Genomic DNA, 14,397 nt, shown 5'->3' on the forward strand with positions numbered 1-14,397 from the left:
CCACCATGTTGCTCTTCCTGCAGAGCTTGACCCCGATTCTCTAAACTGGGCAGCACTTTGGTTCCTAGAAGATTCACTCAGGTTACAGAATCCTGTTGAACTGTCTGTCTTCAGAAAGAAGTTCTTCTTTAGCATGCTTCCTATCAGCAGGTTTGGATTCAGTTTCAATTAAATTCCACTTAATTAGATAGCACCAATTTACAGCACATGTCATCTCAAGGCACTTTACAAAAAAAAGTAATTTCAATCCAATCATCTTAGGGATTGAAGTTAATTATTTGGGACAATGCTAACTGCATCTCAAGAAAGCTCAATAAATAAGTGCAGTCCTACACTCAGAGTGTTTTTAGCAAGGTCTCCAGTAATATTTCTGTTGCCCTACAATGTAAAATTGAAGTTTTAATTTTACCACAGTGGGGAGTTTTTGATTATGAAAGGTCTGTTAAAGGTCATGTCACAGCATTTCAATCAGATTTGAGTCCACATTATGTCATGTCAAAACAATACTGATAGAGATAGGTTTCTAAACCCTGCTTGAACTAAGCAAAAGAAGACTGTGCAGCAGTATGATAGGAAATATGACCTCAGGTGGAGACGAGACAAGCATGTCTAAAATACTGATCTTTCCAACACTTTCATTATTAATAACACTGAAATATTTTGCAGGAGACAACCTCAAGAAGGGCACTGACTAGTGAAAGGCTACACACGGGTAAAACACTGAGTGCTATTGCCTGAGCTTTCTGGAACTATTTTTATCATTTTTATTCATGGACACGATTTAAATGCACTTCCACATATGTTCAACCAGGGAGCAGCTGACATTACATGAAATTATCACCTTCAGGGATGTCCTTATTGCCTTGAAGTCTTCAGAATTAAAATGAGGAAGAAGCACCAGAAGACTTTCCGAAAAAAAGAGATAAATGTGTTTCCGTTTATAATGCTGTTCACAGATGTTCTTACAGAGATGGTGATTTGTATTCGAGCCACTGCTGAAGTTTCGTCTTTGGAGCATTTGTTTCAGTGAAAAATTACTCTGACATGGAAAGTCTTTATTTCCTCCTTCTGTTGAAGTGCTTCTCCGAAGTTGGTGCTGTGCTTTTGACCCCAGGTCAAAAAATACCTCTGCATTAAATCTTGTTATCCATCCTAACTTTAAGGCACACTGCCTTTGCTAAGTATTTGCCCCCTTACTAATGTCTTCTGCTTTTGTCACACTTCATTTTTTACAATAGTTGAAAAAGATCTGAGAAACAGATGCATATCTGACTGAATGACATAGACTAAAAGATCTTAAAAAGCATTCCAACATGTCCCAATCTAAAGACATTCCAAAACAAAAGCTATTTCTAAGGATTGGTCTTCCAATTAAGACAGTAAGAGCCATTTTCTGCAAATGAAGAAAACATGGAAGCTTGCTGAACCTTCCCAGCATTGGTCAACCTACCAAAATTACTCCAAGAGTGCATCATGCAGGAGATCACACAAGAATCAGAACATCCTTTGCCATAGAACAACGATCACATTATCAAGATCTTCACATCTGAATGTCTCAAAAAACAAACACATTCCATTCTGTATGAACTCAAACAATTCTGCAAAGAAGAGTGCACTGAAATGGTGATGCAAGAAACATCATCAGTTACTGAAAACACTTGATTGCAGTAGCAAAAGTAGCCACAATCATTCATTGAGTTTAGGGGACAATACTATTTCACAAGTTGGTTAGAAAAGGTTTTTTTCCTTTAATAAATAAAATCCTGAATTAAAAATTGCACTTTTTCAATTACTAACATTTATTTGATGATGTGAAACATTTCAGCTAACAAAACAAGCAAAAACAGAAGAATCTGTTATGGGCTCGCTTATGTTTTCCGTGGCTCTGTGTACAGAAATAATTAAAAGCTGTGTGAAAATAAAACCAAATGTACCAGCAAAAATGTGCTGGAATGTGATTTTATATTCTAATGGTAGCAGCAACAATAGCACAAGCCTTCGAGGACTGGCGTTTGGTCTTTTCATGGCAGCTGAGACGGACATTTTTCTATGCGTTATCTCTTGCAACAGGAACGGGCTGTCTGCTGCGTTCCTTTGTGGTCTACAGTGAAATGTTGTATCAATAAAATGCCAAGACAGTAGAAAGTGGGTATGAATTATTGAAAGCCACCGTGGTTCAGGCTAATCTCCACAGCGCAGTTAATTTGATGTTCTTGTTTTTCTGTTTTGGATTCAAACCTGCAATGCGCCATCTACTCCTGCAAATATCACAAACGGAGAGGAGCAGATCAGTGGGAAGCAAATGAATGATCCGCCGATGCTAATGTCCTCCGCTGGCCGAGGTCTTGCTCAATAAACCTGGAAATGAGACGAGCTTGAGAGAAATGCCGTGATCAAATATGAGCCTCGTCATTTTAAGCCCACACACCTGAAGCAGCGGTTGATAATGAGAGAGGAATCTGCAATGAGGTGGAGAAGTTGGAGGAGGAGGAGGGGGTGAAACGTGCAGTCGGCCATTTAGGAGCTATGCTGGGCTTAAGGAATATGCTTTGTAACCTTTATCGGGGCTACGGAGTGAATATCAATAACTGAGACAAGCGCCTGATCTGTGGGAAACGTTTTCTCAGCAGAGTGTGAGACACTGATCCAAGCTTTCATCTCCTCCCTGAAAACATCAAGTTTTGCCGTTAACAGCAGGTGGGTCCAGCATTGTGCTTTGATTAGAATACAATCAACCAGGTCTGGATGCAACACGTTGGTTATTGAAGTCGGGGGCTTGTTATCTCCTTGCCACATCAACATGAAGGAATTGAAGTCCCAAGGCTTTCTAATTATTTGTTTTCATTTGATTGTAATCGGTTTAAAACTACTGAGTGGATTACTCATCCGACAGCAGGGGGGATTGCAGGGAAAATATGGCAAGGTGAAATGACTCTACTGTGCTGCTGGGAACAAGATACCACAGATTAATATAATCATCTTCTTGTCATGATTTTTTTTTTTCTTTTGCGAGGTTATAAGGCAAATAGAGGTAAATTAAAAATATTTATTTTGCTATGTTTTTCTGCAATTGGAAAGAATAACCAGCATGTGAAATAAAACTGTTTTTATGGAGTTCAACCAAATCTGGCATGAGGTGATTTACAAAGTTATACTTTTTATTGTTTAGAAAGAAATGGCATGGAATAAAAATATATGCACATACAATACATGAAGTTCAGTTCATTGTTGAAAATGGTTTAAGAAGTTTTCTTGAAAATCCAGTAGATTGCATCAAGTCACTTGTAGATTTCATTCCTCATTGACAATCATCTGGTGACAGTGGAGAGGAAAATCCCACATTAATCTCAATATCTGGTCCTGCCTCTTGGAAGCTGGATGTGACATTGAGCTTCTTATTTTTTTCTATAAATTCACATTTATGTTTTAAAAACTGAATGTTTCACCTTTTTTTCTATTTTTTTTCCTTTACAAAATTAGGTAATGCAGCAAGACTGACATCAGGAAATAGATCCTGCCAATAAGGGTGTTGCAAAGGCCCAAAGTCCTGACTTCAACATTATTAAAATGTTGTGGTGAAGCTTTGACAGAGCTGTGCATAAACAAATGATTAAACTGTGGGAGTGGAGTGGGCCAAAATGACTGAAACCATTTGTAGGAGTGACAAGGTCATTACTTCGAGTTAATGCGGCTAAACAGGGTTCACCTATAATCAGGAGTTATTTTGTTCTGCATATTTTTTTTACACACTGATCTGCACGTTTGGTTTAATTTTACTGAATAGCAAACCTCTCATGTTGGTTTTTCATCTTCATTTTAATAATCTAATAATAACATCCTACAAGATGACTAGAATATTTCTGTTATATCTTGTGTGAAACATTACAATAAAGAAGCTGCCAGTTGATTTTCTACTAAAGATTTTGAAACATATTAATGCATAAATTCTGATGTATTGATTAAAGACCAGGATGTTAAGCTTGACCTGGCCTCTTGGGTAGAAAAGCCCATTTCAAAGATATGTGTCTATTTAAAAATGTTGCAATGAAATAGTCAACATGAAAGTTTCATCTAAAATATTTTTACTATCTTTGGTGTCTGAATTAGGTAACCTTTTTGATGCTGTAAGACGAAACCAACAGGCTGATGCAAACAAAGACAAAACTGTGTTCTCAACAGACTGTAGGGAGCCACGAAGGCTTTGATGCATGAAACATAACTGAGGTACGTTTGAGTTTCAGCTTGCTTAAATTATACATCAGTTTCTTCCTTGTATACATAAATAGTTGTTTTTTCTTATAAAACTTGGCAAAAATAGACCAGGGTGCTTGTTGTTTTTTATATTGACTTAAAACTTATTTATAGTCACCACCATACTATGTTGATTATTTTCTACATTATATATATATATATCTTTCATAAGATTTAGGCTAGCTCTTATTTAGAAATCACACCATGACCGCCCATATATATATATATATATATATATATATATATATATATATATATATATAAGTAATGAAAATGTCAAATTAGTCAATAACATGGCAGAAACCCAACATATCTAGTCATCAGCATCATGGTGAAGATGACTTGCTGAAGTTCAAACAGCATCAAAATTTGAAACAAAGGGGATTTAAGTAACTTTTAACTTGCTTGGTGATTGCATCAGAAACTGCTCATTTTTGGGATGCATATTCAAAACTATCAGAGAATGTGTCGAAAGGGGAAAAATATTGTGTGTGTGTCAGTTATAAAGACAAAATGCATTGAGTTCAGAGGAGAACAGGCAGACTGCCTCTAGATGACAGGCTAACGGGGCTCAAATAGCTACTGGGTACAACAAAAACACAGTTTGATACGTTTGTGGCACACATCATTAGATATGATTTATTTTTTTACTTCGGTCAGCAGTAAACAGTCTTTTTATCAATTTCTGAAGGTTATTAGATTTTATAATGTTCTAAAGATCACAAAAAGTGGAACGTTGAGTTGTGTTTATTTTCAATGAATAAAGTAGCATGAGCAGCCAGGGCCTGGCTAGAGACACAATAAAACCTTTTGAAAACATTCAATGTTAATCTATAGAAATCATAAGACAGTGTGCAATTATTTGAAAATTAAACATGTTTAAAAAAACTTTGCTGTTGTTGTCTTTTAATTTTGACAAACTAGTTCCCAGCTGTACCTGAATGCAGCATTTGCAGCGTTAGGGAAAATCCCGTGTCATTAAAGGAGCTTCATCTGACTAGCATTTATAAGATGAGTGGAACTTGGGCCGATTGGATAAAAAGAGTTTGACTTGGTGTCATCATTTTTTGAAGTTGCACTATTTAATGCTGAATTGCTGTTTTAGTTCTACACATAAACATCCTGTGTGAGTTCAGGTGAAAAACATGTCTGTATTAGAGATATGGAATATAACACACAGCTATTATTTGTGAGTGTTTCCTAACAAAGGATTGACTGAGTTGAATGAGCTGTGTAACTGTTTTTATTGTTGTGTGGCCTGTGTTTGACTGGTGATTTAATGGAGCGTGGAGGAATGTGTGGCTTTTTCACAGAAGGAGGTTTGTTCTTTAAACTACGGGGACGGCTCCATCCTGATGAGTCCCAGGTGCTGAAGAAGAACACAGATCAGCTCAAAAGCTCAGAGCACATGTACATGCTGCATCTAAAAGTCCTCACCATGTACATGGTTATTTAATTCTTGATTTTGCCACACAAAACACACACACACAACTACACTAAACCAGCAGGGGATGTGCTGTTAACACCTGACCATGTCCACAGTATAGCCAGAGTTATTTCCAGTGGGATAATAAACCATGTCACAAAGCTAAAATCATATCAAAGAGTTTTCTTTTAGCACAATGAGTTCACTCTACTCCACTGGCCTCCACAGACACCAGATTTCAGAGAGAACCTTTGAGATGTAAGGAACAAGAGATTCATATCATGGATGTGTCACTGTCGACAAAAATCTCTGAGAAATGTTTCTGATACCTTGTTGTATCTGTAAGAATAAACGCAGCTCGGGAAAAAGCTGAGTCCACCACAGAAATGACATGTGACTGTATTCACAAAATATCATTTTGGAAGTGTATTTCTTAGTATGTTGATGAGCGTTTGGAGGTTTTATTACCACAATAACGCTGATAGTGCAATATTGTGTTTTATTGCATATTTTACGAGCTGAAGCCCAGCATATGGTGACGATTAAAGAAATCCTACAGGATTTGAACATGCTGCACAGTGCAAGCTCAAGATTATAAGATCTCGACTGTAACCCGTGTCTTTTATGATGTAAGACTGTTTGATTTATTGCAGCAGCAGATTTAAGTCAGAAAGATCCATCACAGATATCAGACTAATCATAATTAGAAATCAAGTGCTGGTGTTAATCCTTTTATTGTGAGATTTGATATTCCAAAAAAGGAAAGAGTTAAGTGGGGGATGCTGTCAAGGTGGTCATAGGCGGGAGAAGAAGAGCTCAACACAAACAAAACTCACAAAAGTGTCCCAAAACACTTATGGATCTGATCTGCTTGACATTTTATGTTGAAAGTGAACACAAAGTTTTTCAAACACCAACTATATCCAATGGCTTACTTTATTGAAGTTCTTCTATAGACTTCATGTGACCAAAAATATGCATAGTAAAGAAGTACATTGAAAAAAGTCAACAAAACAAAGAAAAGAGATTTGTCTTGAAGCCCTACAGCCATCTTATATGGATCCTATTATTGGTGATATTATTATGGTCAAATATTAGGTTTTTTTTTACTTCTTAAGGCCCCATCAAAAATGCAAGAATCGAGAAATTTGTTCTTTTACTCAAGATGCCAAGAACAAGTACAAACTTACTTCCAGCCATGACATTTTATACTATATAAGAACGCAAGTGTAGAACTGGCAGATCCCTCCCAATGCACCACACAAGCAAAAACGTATTACACAGGTGAAGACAAAACTTATTTCGCCCACACCAGCATGAGCCTGCACAGGCCTTCGCTGAGGCCCCAATATCCTCACATTCCACTACTTCTTATGTCACAATTTTGCTCATCAGTGGCTCCTTGCTTCATCTCTGCATTTAATCCACAAAGCAAATAACACCAAAGATGCAGGGGTGCAACATTTTGCTCACAAGCACCTCTAGATGCTCACGCCATTTCCTTCTGATATTTGGCTAATTAAATATTAGGCAAATAGAGTTCATGGTGGAAAAATAGTGCTACTTTCTTGAGAAAAAAACTGTTGCAGTACAGATGCAATGTACTGTTGCATCTGTACTGCAACAGTACATCATCTGTTGCAGTACAGATGATGTATTGCAACCTCAACAACTGATAAAATATCTTAAAAGAGAATTTACATTTGGGATGGGACTTCTAAATGATTGTTTATTATCCAGAACTTGATTGTAAGAGATGACTGACTGATGACTGAAAGATAAAACTGTTTGTCTACGTCAGTGTTGTCCAAACTTTTTGAGTTTGGGCCAAAATTGCCTGGAAAAAAAAGTCAAAGTATGTTTTCTTTAATAAACATAAAAATAAACATAAACATGATTTTATAATAAACATAAAATAATGTAGTTTACATTTTGTTGGTCTCAAAAATGTTTTAATCTATTTCTGGCAGAAAACAAATTCCACAAAAAATTCATTCATTGGTCACAAAAGGCCCCCAGACCACACATTGGACACCCCTGGTCTATCCATATGCTTTGAAATTGTATTTGATGAGTCAGAATATTAAAACGTTTCCTTCTGACGGTCAATTTGTTTGCTAGTGAATTAAAAACTTAGCTTAGGTTCTAACTATAGTTTTTGTATGAGTTCCTAATGGGAATGTGTTGTTTTTGAGTAAATTTACTTAATTTATGGTTTTTAACCTCTGCATGTAAAGCTCTACATTCTGTTAAAACAGAATATTATGAATTCAATCATTTTCAACAATGGTTCTCTCCTCTTTTGCTCTATTAGTGTTCTTTTTTTCTTTCTCTTATGTCACAAGTACCACAACCTTTCAGAAGACAGTAGATATGAAATGCTAACTACACGCCACAATTAGTTATGTTTAGGAATGTGATGTTTTTCTTTGCATATGAACAGTTATTCTTAGAAATTAATGCATTAAGCCTTTATTGGCCACATGCTTTAGATGCAACTATCAGCTTGCCAGGGCTTAAATAGATGCATAAACCTTGTATTGCAAATGTTTTGCAAGTGCCCAGGCAGTCCTATAGTGGATGTGCCTGAGGGTCTGTCTGTGACTAATGTGTTAAGTTTGTAATTACAATAAAGCTTTAGCCTCAACAGCTGGAGGTCACAATCTCTTTAATCTTCAATTAAATAATTCATTTCAGTGGTGGTTTCTCCATACTATCGCCCGCGTTCTCTCTGCGGGATTCCTGCATTGTTGCACAGAAAATACATGCAAGACGACATCTTCTACAACCCCCAGCCTAGACATCCTCCAACATTATGAGAAGCAGCTTGTCTTTAGCTTCCATGTGGCAGAAGGAATTTACATCAGTGGCCACATAACATGCAATGGCATTTAGTGTCCCCACAGCTCAGTGGTGGACGCCACTGGCTCTGTGATGTACGTTCAATGCCTCTGCTGAGGATGATGTGAGGTGACAGTGTATTTGGTCAGGATTGGTGTGACATGCACTCTGTGAGCAGGAAAGCATTCTTGAAGAAACAGCCAGAAATAATATTTCCACTGTGGCATGCACCTGAGGATAAGGCTGAAAACTTTTCTTTTAGATAAACACGGCACGTCAGATCAGCACTACAGGGGACAATACGTTTTGGTTTGAGGAGAAATGTAAAAAGGGAAAGATTAGCAAACCACTACAGATTGGATCTATGAAAACAATCACAGACTGGGGCACAATTGTATTCTCTGACAAGCTTCTAAAACAGCTGTTCTGCAGTAGTTATTTTCATGAGATCAGATGGAAATGAATCACTTTTCACGCTGCAAGGAAGTGTTTAACATCTAACTCATGCAATCTCCAAATCTCGACCTGATAAAAGCTCATGGAGGCATGCGTCTCCAAGTCGGAAATACAATAATGCTTTCAGCATCTTTTGATCATATCTTATTGTATTTTATCTGCATGTGAGAAGGAAATTAAATTAAGTGTTTCTGTTGGAAGAAACCCCAACACAGTAAAATCAATCTTGTCTGGATTAGACAGGGAGTCAGAGCTTAACAGTGAAGAAGCTGATGCATAATTTACCTGAAGAGTTCAAAACATGTGATTACATGCCTTAAATACATGTGTATATCAGCTCATGAATAAGTTAGAAAACCCATTCAGGATGTTGAGATTTAAACACAGAAGTCTTCTGTGTTGCACTAACTGCTACACTTGTGTCCATTTGTTATCTACTGAGGCACAAAACAGGAATTCATGTATCTCTTTTTTTTTTTCTTTAGTGGTCTGGACAACATCAGCTGGAATCGACTCGGCTCAAGATGATCTACTAATCACACACATGCTTTCTCTCTGGAATAAATTGGGGAGTCAATATGAATTTGCGCACGCACCTATATTCCCTTCTGCTCCAATAGGTGGGTCACAAAACTTATTAAGGGTGTAGTTATTGCTTTGAGCATTCAGCTGAAACTGACCGAACAACCGTCTGTGACCCTACAATGAAAAGACCAGCCAAACTAGAAATCCTTTGCAGTTAGTTTTTAGAAAGCACACAAGGAAGGCTGCTGCCTCTCACACAACACACAGTACATGAGGTCGGTTACTTACCTGCGTCTTTGTGATCAAAGCCCTGGCTGGTCAAGACGAAGAGGAAATCCTGACAGGTCTCCTGATCCAACAGGGTGCTGTTGTGCAGGCAGAGGTCAACAATTAGGGTCACAGCTTTCTGACAGACCATGTCATACTCCTCCTGGTCAGAACTCATGCTCCCAGCTGCATCCTCAGACGCGTGTGCTCATCCAAGGGGACTAGCGCACACACACCCCCCACACAGACATCCAAACACAAAAGCTCACACGCTGCAGCCCTGCATCAAGATAAATGCAACTTGTCTCCATCCACGGCTGATTCTTCTCCTTCATCTACGCTCTCTCTCATCAGCGTTTACACACAGATACACTCAAGTGTGCTTGTGCATGAGTGGGTTGTTTGTGCTGTTCACCAGCAGTGCTTACACTGTTTGCAGACATGAATCACATTTGTCCCCAGGTGATGTAAGGATAGAATTGTTGCATCATATCTTAATGAAGCAACTCACTTGAACCATAGAAATCACAGATAAGACTTGATACATTTGCAAATGTCAAACCTTTCACCCTTACCAGCCTGTGCAAAAACTAAAAAAAAATAAATAAATAAAAAATAAAAAACACCCACCATAATGTCCACTTGTTTTTCACGGGTCGCCTGACATGACGGGTCTCTGGAGTTCAGAGCGTCTCATGTGATAAATTTCCCCAGAGATGAACCACCTGTGACTGCTGGGTCTCCCTGTCCCCACCGACAGAGCTTCAGATGTGATCTCTGTTTACAGCATGTACTGATGGTGTTTGAACTGGTTGTGTGACAAAGATGATGACAACAGAAGAAGGTATAAGAGAGGGCTGTGTGTTCCTTAGTAGCGTTTATGTGCACTTTTGCTGCTGGTATGAAAAAGGTACGATTAAAAAGAGAGAGGAAAATGGATGTGTATTCATAAATCCAAACGGTTAATGGGTGCTAGTGATGTGCATTGAAACAATAACGGCATCCATCATGAAGACAAGTGGTCAAAATCAATAGAAAATACGTCTGACGGAATGCTGATTATTCCACTGAACTCCGATCCAGAACCGCACAGCCTTCTGGGGGATGTAGGCAGAGGAAACCCTTACTTTAGCGGCTCAACCTCACAGCCCATTTAAGCAACGTTGGTGGCATCAACTAATTCACTCACTCGTTGGTTACTTAGCAACAACCTGTTGAGTACAGATTGTCTCCTGGGCACGTCCATACAAAGGTAATAAAGTTTTATGACCACATACTCGGTGACGCACTGACTCATTCACATCAAGCTATTTCTTGTGTTACACTGAGCTGATGGGCTTGAGATCGGCACAAGCATTCACAATAACGCACAACGTGGCTGCCGCGCTCTGTGCAGCAATGGCGGCTGTGCTAGCTGTCCTGGTAGAGGAGAAACGGAGACCACCTCATTAAACATCAAAATAGCTCAGTTTAGTGGTACAGTAGCTACACAGCGCTCATATATCCATCTTAGAAACGGTCATCTCTCTGTTTACATGTATTACAATAGAAAAGAAAATCAATGTATGGTTAATATTTCCTCCATTTTACTGAGTATTTCCATCTGCACACACAGCTTACCTGCAACAAAAAGCAGCTCAGTTTAGTGGTGTCATCTCTACACAACGCTCATGCACAACCATTTTAGAAACGGTCATCTCGCTGTCTGATATCGCGATATTTCCCTAAGAATTCCTTTTCTCCCTCGATGTCTTTGTTATTGGTGGAGCGATACTGACCCCTACTGGCGAATTACTGACATAATTGCCAAGCAAAACACAACTAGTAAAGAACATACAAAACAAGAAACAATACATTTTTATAAACCGTTATGCTAACATGGCCTATGTGCCACATATACCTGGCAACAAGAAGGTGTACACTTCAGTAAAGTTTACTCTAAATCAGTCCATGTCCCACAGGAAAAATCTGACATGTGTTTTCTTATTTAATGTAGTGTATGTCTGTAGTTTTGTTTAATTTATCACATGTATGAATATTTTTTTATACATCTACTTATTGCAAAAACGAGCCATCACAAAGACAGTTTCTTCCCCCAGGATGTCTCTTTGATGAACACAATGAGCACCTTTCAGTCTAAGCAGACAGCTACTCTGCTGTGGAACAAAATAAGCATATTGCACTGTCATAACAATTCTTCCTTTTTCTCTCCTATAATACAATATTAAAAAATGGCTGCAAATATATGTGCAGATTGTTCCTTTATTCTTATTTCATTTACTCTAAATCAGAATGAAAATACACTTTATTGGTCCCCAAAGGGAAATTGCTTATTTGTTTACAAGCTGCTCCATTCAAAATGTTAAATATCAGCAAATACAAATGTAATCATAAGTAAAATAAAAATGACAAAAAAAACATTAAATTATAAGTAATTTAAAATTAACCAAATATAAAATAAATACAATAATAAGTGTGAAAATATTCAGAGTTGAGCAATGTATAGTCTGATTGCGACAGGCAAGAACGTTGTATTTCTAATCTGTGTCTGTACTGTGACGGCTTAAAACCAAAATCTAATTCTTTATTTGTGCACACAATATTGGCCAACAAATTTGATTCTAACTTAGTGACTTATTTATGTGTTAAATTGTGACTGTTCTGGACATCAATACAAAGCTCTTAGGTTATGTCACCTTTTTTCAATAAAACTGAACATACTGTTTTCTTTATTGAATATCTCAAAGTGAAGATTTGAAACATCGGACTCGGTGGCTTCCTCATTGGATGAGAAGTCTTCAAAACTACTGGCTATCAAAATAAGAGGGCAGAGTTATGTCACCACCAAACATTGGACTGTCAGCAGGTGTTTAATTAATGCCAGTTGTTACTTATTAAACACCTGCTGGTTTGGGTGCTAAATAAACACCAGTAGGTGGCGCTTTTAATGATTATTAGGTGTCAGGTGGCACTGGAAATCGCCTCATTATTATTGGAAGCAGCTGTCCATATGCTTGCTGCTATATCCAGCTATATAAATCCTGCTATATAAATATTTCTAAAGGTTTCACTGCATATTTAGTTTGTACTAACAAACAGAGGCACAGAGAAGCTGGATGAGGGATAAACAAGGAGCTCACAGCTCACTTATGAGAAGAGTAACACCATTTAAGAAGTTTGCCAAAAAAAAAACTGCAATTAAAAAAGAAGTCTACAAAGGGATCTGATGTGGTGTATATTGTTCGTTTTATTTCGCAAAAGCTGCCACAGGCGTCTCAACTGAGCAAGGAAAGCTTTTACACAAACAGACAGGGAAGCTTGTGAAAAAGGGGCTTTATGAGTCCCATTTAATAGACACCAGTAAGCAATCTGCTTAGGTTTTCCAACCGAAACATTTTTGACACCTGTTGAAAAGACTTCACTTGCAAAGCATTTCAGGAGACGATTTATTTAGCTCAAAATGTTGTTTTGTCTTTAGAACCTGGCGCTATTAAGTGTGTGAGCTAGATGTGTGATGCAGAAGAGGAATTTATCCAGACTGATTCATGACTGTCAGCCCAAAAGTGTCAACATGGTCCCAATCAACACTATCAGGTGTGCAAAAGAATACTTTGAAGTTGCTGATATAATGTCAGCAAATGCAGGGAACAACATTGTGTGTCACACATGATCTGAGGCACAACTAGTCTAAACAGGGAAAGCTGTTGTCTTATATGGTAGCTACCTCTTCCTTTAGTTTGTTTTTCATTGGATTCTGTTGAACCACATTGCAACCGCAATGTGTCAAATTTCAGTCAATTTTTATCACTTTTTTCAGCTTCAGTGATCATTGTGGGTTTGTCGTTCGTTAACACAGGGGTGCCAACAAATTTGTCCACGTGTGTATATCCAGGCAGTGAAATGTTATTGTAAACAACTAGCTACCTTTTATATTTTTTGATGCATCAGAAAGGTGCTGGAATTGTTTATGTGTTCATTGGGCACAAAATTACCCGACTGATTGTAATTTTGCAGTGAAGATGCTCTGGTGTGTCTCAGGACTTTAGCATTGGAGGTAATTGAGGATAAAAACATCTATAACTGTTGATATATATGGTTTTTATTTTTACATAAAAATATTTTGAAGGGGAGCTGATAAAGATGGAAAAAATTTAACTGAATTTGAAACAGTTAACTAAGGAAGGTCTGTATTTTACAGAAGCGGATTAGGATCACTGGTAAAAAAAAAATTAAACAATTTTGACTTTTAAATCTCAGAATTCTGAGATTAAAGTCAGAATTTTAGTTTTTTCCCAGTGGCCCTAATCCTCTTCCGTAGTATTCCTTTAAAGGACATCTGAACATACCTTTTAACTAAGAATAACCATAAGGACCATGTTGTAAACTGTGATGAATACTGCCTAAGGAAAAGTATCATGTCTATGTAATTACAAAAACTACACTGAGCTTAGCCAGCCACAGTTTGACTACGTCCATAATTTGATTAACTGGGTTGTAAATACTTTGGTGACCATGTGAGTGGGCTACTCCTGATAAATCGATTAGATAATGGAGAGCTTATTACAGTCCCCTTCCTGTCTTCCTAGAGGTTGGATGTGGGGTCTGCTGTGCTTCCTGTCACTGTTAGATTG

General features: G+C 37.8%; 1 protein-coding gene across 1 annotated transcript in view; it reads right to left on the reverse strand.

Annotated features, from left to right (window-relative positions):
• syt6a (synaptotagmin VIa) overlaps positions 1-10,326 on the reverse strand; it is an 84,011-nt gene extending 73,685 nt beyond the window's left edge. The window contains exon 1 of the mRNA XM_008414535.3: positions 9,788-10,326. Within this exon, the coding sequence (XP_008412757.1) occupies positions 9,788-9,944 (157 nt within the window). The 5' untranslated portion in view covers positions 9,945-10,326. The remainder of the gene's footprint in view (positions 1-9,787) is intronic.
• Between the last annotated feature and the right edge of the window lie 4,071 nt (positions 10,327-14,397).

The sequence above is a fragment of the Poecilia reticulata genome, chromosome 7 (genome assembly GCF_904066995.2).
Source record: "Poecilia reticulata chromosome 7, P_reticulata-male-v2, whole genome shotgun sequence".
Taxonomy (NCBI): Eukaryota; Metazoa; Chordata; class Actinopteri; order Cyprinodontiformes; family Poeciliidae; genus Poecilia; species Poecilia reticulata.